The sequence below is a fragment of the Mastomys coucha genome, unplaced genomic scaffold, assembly GCF_008632895.1.
Source record: "Mastomys coucha isolate ucsf_1 unplaced genomic scaffold, UCSF_Mcou_1 pScaffold20, whole genome shotgun sequence".
NCBI lineage: Eukaryota > Metazoa > Chordata > Mammalia > Rodentia > Muridae > Mastomys > Mastomys coucha.
In genome coordinates, this window is record NW_022196903.1 from 61,105,731 (window position 1) to 61,114,493 (window position 8,763).

General features: G+C 44.5%; 1 protein-coding gene across 1 annotated transcript; it reads right to left on the reverse strand.

The window, feature by feature from the left end:
* Positions 1-2,956: 2,956 nt before the first annotated feature.
* On the reverse strand, positions 2,957-5,292 carry Gadd45a (growth arrest and DNA damage inducible alpha). The gene is made up of 4 exons (XM_031382088.1): positions 5,097-5,292; positions 4,906-5,007; positions 4,557-4,794; positions 2,957-3,620 (listed from the first exon to the last, which is right to left on the reverse strand). The coding sequence occupies exons 1-4, from the start codon at positions 5,138-5,140 to the stop codon at positions 3,507-3,509; spliced, it is 498 nt and encodes a 165-aa protein (XP_031237948.1). The 5' UTR covers positions 5,141-5,292; the 3' UTR covers positions 2,957-3,506.
* Between the last annotated feature and the right edge of the window lie 3,471 nt (positions 5,293-8,763).

Consider the following 8,763-nt stretch of genomic DNA (forward strand, 5'->3'; position numbering starts at 1 on the left):
CCACCCCCACCCCCCTCACTCACACACACCTCCCAGACAGGGTTTCTCTGTGTAGCCCTGGCTGTCCTGGAACTCTGTAGACCAGGCTGGCCTCGAACTCAGAAATCCACCTGCCTCTGCCTCCCAAGTGCTGGGATTAAAGGCGTGTGCCACCACCACCTGGCTAAATAGCTCTTGGTAGTTTCGGAAGTACAACTTTTTCAAAGTTCTTATGTTTAGGTAAGAATTGTTTAAAGGAAAAGAAAACTTCAGCTTCTAGTTTGAGGGACCCTGGCTCTGTGCTGTATCAGTGCTATCAAGCTTTGTTCTTGAAGAAAACAGCCCTTTCCTATATGGCAAGAATAAAAATTTTTTAAGGTTGAAGGTTATAGTAAGGTCATAAAGCATACTCTACATGTTTCTAGTTCCCTACAAACAGTGCCTTTTATTTTAGTTTGTGAAGTAGTTTTATAAAAGGTTCCTTTCATGGACTCCTTTCATTGCAAAGCTTTAACTTACTAAAGACCCAGACAAAGCAGAAGCAATATTGGATCTATGGAGCCACCTGTGGAAAAAAAGGTATTTTCCACTTTTCAGCTAACAGCACAGCTCAGTGGGTGTGTAAAGTCTTTGTTCTTGTTGCGTGTGAGGAAGTCAGTTGTTTGCTTTTGTGTTTTTAAGAGGATACCATGGTGGGTTGGTACTAGGTAGCCCAGTGGCCTTAAACTCAAAGTAATCCTCCCGCCCCAGCCTTGTTTAATAATTTCTAAAGCAATTAACTAAATATTAACATAAGTTAGAGGCACACTTTATTTATACTTGACCATTTCATAGATTTATCTTTTTATGAATTTAATTAATGTGGTGGTGGTGGTGGTGGTGGTGGTGGTGGTGTGTGTGTGTGTGTGTATGTGTGTGTGTGTGTGTGTGTGTATAGGTGGATATGCACATGCCATGTGCTCGTGTGGTCAGAGGACAAGTTTGAGAAGTCAAGTCTCTTCTTCGCCCTTAGCTTTCAGAGCTCAAACCCAGACTGTCAGCCTTGGGTAGCAAGTACCCTACTGAGCCAAAGGCTCATAATTTTTTTTTTTAAACTCACATTTAAGTTATCTTATGAAAGATCAACAAAAATCAAAAGAATATCTAACTGCACTTATTGTTGAGCTTTTCAAGAAATGGAGTAATCTTAAGGTTGTATCCCACTACTTCATATCACTAAGCACAGGGATTTAAGTGACTCAAACTCCTTCTTAATAGTATGTATAAGTAACAAACCTCTCTGGAAGGCCTTCAATATTCTCCTGTTGCTATGATCCAAGCAAATACCATGTACCAGGTAGTAATTCTTTTTCCCAGCACCAGAGATATTGCAGGATCTCATACATGCTCTATCACTCAAGCTGCAGCCTCAGGTTTATAATGATTTCTAATCATTCATTTATTTAACTGGTATTACCTCATCACCTAATGTATGGATACATCTATTGACCAGATATTAGTTCATCCTTCCAAGAGATTACAAAGATATAAAAGGGAACTCTGTAGGCCAGGTAGTATGCTCTTCATTTTACACAATAATAGATAAGGATGGGGGAAGCCTGAGGGAGACACAACTGCTACCCATGATGCCCTGTTCAGCAAACAGCTGTGTTTCTCCACTTGTCCTACTTGGTTTAACTTAGTTCATAAAATACAACAGTTGTGGAAACAAATTGAACAAGCCTCTAGTGGGACAGCTAAAGGTCTTGCTCACAAGCAATTGCTCTCAAATCTCCTGCTAATATAAAAAGTAAATGTTGTTATTCCAGTTGTTCAGGATTACACGTTGGCTTAAAGCAAAAAAAAGACTAAATAAGGCCTAGAAATCCACATTCCTAAGGGTAGAAAAACAGAAGGCTCATAGGCCTAAACAAGATGGGCAGAAGCTTAAGGGTTTTGTGGTTTCTTCTGCTCTCCTTGATGGTCACAAGAAGGCTGGCAAACTATAGGGGTCCAAGGAGTTCCAGAGAGCTCCAGAGAAGGAGGTAGGGGAAGAGAGCTCCAGAGAGGGAGGGGGAGAGAGTGAGGAGGAGGGGAGGGGGCTGCAAACAATGGAGGCTACAGCACTGCCAGGCTTTTTCTTCAGCATGCACCTTTGCTTTCCTTGGCTCTGCCTACCTGGACTTGCTACAGTTAATTACCAGGTGCTTTCTGACCAGACAGTAAAAAGGCTTCTTCTACTGAAGTCTTTTTTTTTTCCTTCCTTTTTCTCTGACACTTCTTCCCTGACATAACCAGACCCCTCTCACAGTAGTGGAAATGTTCTGGGAAGAGGCTACGAACATGACAAAACCTGCCCTTTGTCATGGTTCTACTCTACCCTGGTACTGTACAGCCATTCACCCTATTAACTACCACATACCTCCCCATGTTATCTACCTACAACACTGACTACGTCACTTCCTTCTGCAGACTACGACAAGTTCACAGAAAGCTCAAATACATAATGGTGATGCAAGAACTCCCGTCAGTGTCTGAGCCGAACCCCCACCTTTCCAACCCTCTCTCACTTATCTGCCTACACCAGAGGCACACAGAGTCAACCCTGCAGGCTCTGATCTTTCCGGCCTCCACCATTGCACTAATGTTTGTAGCTGTTAGCAATATCCTTTCCCTCTCTCTACCTAGAAAAATTAAGCTCATTTCTTATGCCCCCAATGAAATGGTGGTTTTTCCTCAGTAAAAGTTTCACTCACCTTCAAGCAGTTTTGGAAAACCCTCCTCTCTGCTTCCACGTTTTGCATGCAATTAATTATAGCATTTAAATAATTCATTGTAATTCAGACTTTGCAAGGTGAATCTTTCCATATTCCCCTTTTCCTTACCCAAAACCTTCTACAACTGCCCATCTTTCTGCCTAGTGTAAAATAAAGCAAAGCTTCAATAAAATGTCTGGTAATCAATGTTGTAAAACACAAACCACACATTTGAGAAATGACACGATTATTCCATACCAGTTTATTTTAGATAATGTGCTTCAAAAACTTTATCATAAATAACCTTTCACATCATAAAATAACTTAGTACGATTTATAATAAAACTTCTGAGAATTTAACATCTCATCAAAATACATTAAACTGTGGCTTGAAAATATGATTAATCCTTTTCACTTTCCTTTTATTTGAGGGCATAAAGACCAAAAAATACCCAAACTATTGCTACACATTTAAAGTATCAACAAAGTAATATTTGGCTTATTTGAATGTAACCTGGCCATCCTAAATTAGTAGTTTTCTTTCTTGCACAGTTCTTTGTAGTTTTCGTCCCTTTTGACTTGGATTTCTGTTTCCTCACAGCTTCCTTCTTCAGGCTCACCTCTCTCTCCCTCTGCAAAGTCATCTCCGAGCCCTCGTGCAGCTGAACTCGGCCCCTTTGACATCAGTTTCTGTAATCCTTGCATCAGCGTGGGGAGTGACTGCTTGAGTAACTACAAAGGTATTTCAAAACTTCAGTGCAATTTGGTTCAGTTATTTCCATTCGGATGCCATCACCGTTCGGGGAGATTAATCACGGGCACCCACTGATCCATGTAGCGACTTTCCCGGCAAAAACAAATAAGTTGACTTAAGGCAGGATCCTTCCATTGTGATGAATGTGGATTCTGAGAACAGATTTAGAAAAAAAAATTACTTCCCCAGAAAATAATCAGCCTCTGCTACTAACTGTACTACTTCTGAAAGGGCCAACCCCCGAACATTCTGTTACAGAGCATTTCGCAAAGTCTAAAGTCCTGTAATGCACACTCAACTACACAAGAGTTTTGCACACTAACTGCCCCACTCTGCATGAGGTTATCATTCTTAAGACCGCCCTTCCAAGCATGTACCCTGGTGCAGCCATAAGTAAAACACTCCTGAGAAGCATTCTCAGGCTGTGTGCACGGTGAGGGCTGCAGGGCAGCAGCTGAACTCTTATCTTCCCTGACGATGAATAGCACTTTTCACTGGTAGCAACAAGTCACCAGGCTGCCCTTTCCCTACACAAGTTAGAAGAGAGAAAGTACGAAAACAAACAAAAAACAACAACAACAACAACAAAAACAGAAGACGGACCGAGACAGCACATTTCTTTCTGAAAACACTATCCACCACCACCACACATTTTTAAGCGGTGGGGAGGAGGGTGGAGAGGGCTCGTTTAAACAAACTCAAGAGCAGCAAAGAAAAGAATTCCACTCCGTACACTTTAGAGTATCTATATCAGGGAATTAATAAGGTCTGTCTCCTACACCAACCACTTCTATCTTTAGCTTTGACAGCAAATGAAGAATGAAGCTGGCTTCTTACGAAGAGTGAACCGGGAATTTATTTGGCTTTATCTAATCTGCTCTGCTCAAAGAATTAGTCACGCGAGGTAATGCAGAGGTAGACAGGGGTAGCTGGGCAGCCTGCTGACTCACAGAGATATCTTCCGCCGCTGGAGGCCACCCGCGAGCTTAGACACGCTCCGTACCCTATCAGAACCCCCGCGAGATCAGCGTCCAGCTCGGACAAGGTCCACCCCAGTAGATCCTGGGCTGCAGCCCCTGGTCTCTTACCGTCACCAGCACACAGTGCAGGTCCGGGGTCTGCGCTGCGCCCCCGCTCTCCGCCGGGCCCGCGTCGTTCTCCAGTAGCAGCAGCTCAGCCAGCCGACCGGGGTTGCTGACCCGCAGGATGTTGATGTCGTTCTCGCAGCAGAACGCACGGATGAGGGTGAAATGGATCTGCAGAGCCACGTCCCGGTCGTCGTCTTCGTCCGCAGCCAGCAGGCACAGTACCACGTTGTCGGGGTCTCTGCAGGCAGCGAGGCAGCGGTGAGTGCATACGCTCCTGGGAGCGCAGGGTAGGAGGCGGGTGGGTGGGTGGGTGGGCGAGCGGGGGACGCGGGAGGCCGGGGCCACTTACACATTGAGCAGCTTGGCAGCCTCGTACACGCCGACGGTAATGGTGCGCTGACTCCGAGCCTTGCTGAGCACTTCTTCCAGGGCATCACCCACCGTGTCCATCCTGCGGACGGCAGGGCGAGAGCGGGTCAGCCAGGTCCTTGGCCCCGAGGCGGGAGGGGCGGCGGCCACCGAGTCCGCAGGCACACTTACCTTTCGGTCTTCTGCTCTGCAGCCGAGAATTCCTCCAAAGTCATATTGCAAGTGCGAGTCCCTCCAGCGGCGCGCGGGCTGCTCCTGGCCCCCACGGGGAGCGGCGCCGGCTCTGCGATCGCTCCCACCCTCCCTTCTCCGCTCTTGCCGGCTTCTCGCCTAGCCGGGGAACTCTGCACGGCTGCCTCGGGGCCACTGGAGGACAAAGGGCCCGATTCCGGAGATATGGGGCTAGCCCTCAGCCAACCACGGCCAGCCTCATTTGCATGCAGTCTGGCCATTGGGTTATGCAAATGAGCAGGCGTTGACACTCAGACCCTAGCTCGACCAAGCGAGGCAGAATAGAGCGGAAGGGGGCGGAGCTACGCGGGAGGGACCCTACGGGACGAAGGTGGTGCTGAAACCCGGTTGGTGGGGTCCTGAGCCAGCTCTAGGTAGTTTGTGGAGCCATCTGGTGCGGAGGGCTTTGCGGCGGTTCAAGTGTCCTTAGCTCTGACTGAAACAGCCTGCTATTGTTTTTCTGGTTGTGGGCATCTTTTGATTGTTGTTTCGTGGCCTTTGTGTTAAGGGGCTGTTTTTAAAATTTATTTCCAGGGATTAATGCACTCCAGTCTAGATGTTGTTAGTAAGCATATTTTTAAGTGTCCAGACGTACCAAGCAAAGCTTGCTTCAGAAGTGTTTATATGCAAGTTGCAGGTAAAGCTGCAACTTGCCAGTAGTACTCTGCTGGTGCCCTGATGGCTGGTTTGATTTGGTTTTGGTTGGTTGTGAGAATTTGAAACTCCGGGGAGGAAGAAAAAAAAAAAAACTCAGCACATTTGTGTGTAGTGATGGCACAGTACTAAGTTGGAATCTTTTCCACAAAAAGCTGGGGAAATTTCTGCTCACTCCATGTAAGGTGGGGAGCTGGTGATCACATGTTTAAGGAGCCAAATTCACCGTTCTTAAAGTCTTTCCTGAAGAAGGCTCCTGATCAAGTAAGAGACGAATTCTGTGATACTCAGAGGTGCCACAGTCTAAATTCGAGGTGCTCATGATGTTCCCTGAGCTTCCCATCACAGGCGGAAGAGTATGGCACTGTCTTTACTGTCTATGATCTCACTCTGAATTACTGATGCTGAATCATGGAGCTGTAACTGTAGTACATTTTAGCCATGTGCTAAAATTTCACCTTTGAGATAATAGCAACTTGTAGGTAGGTAGAAGGCAAACCTTCATAACTGCAAGCAGGAGTTACAAATTAAAAACAATTTTTAATGCCAACTTTTTCTGGATAGCTCCAAACTCCCTTTGTTTTATGAGCTTATTCAATAAATACAAAAGTATCGCCTGAACCTACCAGTCAGGGAAAGTGGTGAAATTGCCGCCTATGTTTGCATTCCTAACAGTGTTAATGTTGAGGTCACGGGGCAGCTTACAGATGCAGAAGTAAATTTTGCAGAGGTACACGTGAGTTTTGCATCCTTAAGTTTTTATTCTTGGGAACAAAAGATTTTCAAATTCTCTTAATCTTAACTTAATGGAAAATTGATAGGTTGGTTTTCTAGTTCATTTATTGGAGATGTCCCAAAGAGACAATATTTGAGTAAAGGAACAAGTGTCGGTGGGTGTATGACTTACCCTGGGTGCTTGTGTACTGCATACTTATGCCTTAAATCTTTAAATGGCTATGCTTGTTAAAGAATTCCTCAGGCCTGGGGAGGTGGCTCAGTAGTTAAGCACATTGTCTGTCCTTCCAGAGGTCCTGAGTTCAATTCCCAGCAACTACAATGTGGCTCACAACCATCTCCCATGGGATCTGATGCCCTCTTCTTGCATGCAGGTGTACATGCAATTAGAGCACTCAAATAAAAGTAAATAAATAAATAATACAGAGAGAGAGAGAGAGAGAAAGAGAGAGAGAGAGAGAGAGAGAGGGAGGGAGAGAGAATGAGAATATGAATTCCTCTACCATTAGGCATGGGATTCTAGCTCAATGGTAGAGCAGTTGCCTAGCATGTTCCAGGCCCAGGCTCAGAATTTGATCGCTAGTCCTGCAAAACAGCAACAGGGACAAAACAATATTGAATTTTAGGCTTCAACTGTGATGGTTAACAGTGATCGTTAGCTTAATGGGGATCTGGAATCCTCACTAAAACAAGCCTCTGGGCATGTCTGTAATGGGTCATCTAGATTAGGATGGAGAAAACCATTCCATGGGCTTGGAATCTTCACTGCATGGGAAAAGGAAAACAACTCCACTGAGCATGGGTATTCTTCGTTCATTCCTGACTGAGGGTGCCATGTGACCAGCCACCTCCAGCTCTGGCTGTCAAGCCTTCCCCATGATGGACTGTACCCAGGAATAAACCCTCCCTTCCTTAATTTTGTTCCAGGAACAAGACAGGTACTGGCACTAAAGCATTTTCAGCTTTATAAAACCACAATTACACAAACTGATCCGAGTCATCATTTGGAGACTAATGAATTGTGTTCCCTAGAACTCTGGGGTTCTACCCATTAGACATTTCTTAGAAGTTCTCTGGAAGGATGCAAGCTGACAAAGAATTAAAGGATCATGTGACAGCAGAGACTATGACTTCATCAGCATGGTGTTCTCAACACCCAGCACAAGTCCTACATCAGTAGTACAGTGGGTGTCATGAGTTGAGAAGAATCTGAGAATTAATCAACACCTCTTGACCCTACAGTTCTGTGCATGAATTCTCAGAATACTCACCTTTAACATCACTTCAAAATACAAGCCCTGAACAATTTCTGGTCCTTTCTCTACAAAGACCTCATGATCTAATTGGTATATTCATTGTATTAATCAGGATTCTTTAGAGTAGTAGAACATATAAAATGAATATATATGTATGCATATGTATATGTATACACACACACATGTACACAAGGGATTTATTAGGCTTACTTACAGGCAGTCTATAGTCCAACTAATCCAACAATGGCTGACTATGAACAGAAAGTCCAAGAATCTAGAAATTGTTCAGTCCATGAGGCTACATGTCTCTGGTTTTCTGTATGTGCTGGAATCCCACTGAAGTAGGCTCTAATGGCAGTGAAGGAATAGACTTGCTAGCAAGGCTGGAGGAAGCAGGTGATGAGCAAAAGCTTCCCTTTTCCATGTATAAGCTTCCAACACAAGGTTTGGCCCAGATTAAAGGTGTGTCTTTCCCACCTCAACACCAAAATTAAAGGAATGTGTCTTATCACCTCAAGATCCAGATTAAGGGAGTGTGTCTTCCTGCCTTAGGATCTGTATTAGAAGTGGATATTCCTATAATTCCAAATTAAGCAAAAATTTCTTCACTGGGGTGCCCTCTGTTTTTGAATTTTTGATAAGTCCAGATGTAGTGAAGTTGACAACCAAGAATTGCCATCACACCTATGTTTCAACTGGAGTTTAGGACAAAATAGTATTTACTGTCATCAGCTATGCTGGAAGTCCCATAATTTCTCATCTGAATGGAAGCTGTGGGGCAGTAGAACCATGCACTGTTATTATGCCAATTCAGATGAAACATAGTCCTGTAGTGCCCCATTAAAGGCAGCTATCTGAGGTTTAGAATGTGTATAACATAGTAAAAGTAGAGTATTTATCCCTCAAAAACTACACTTCATGCTATGCTTAGCCTTCTGAAAAAGGCATTTTTATCCAAGTCT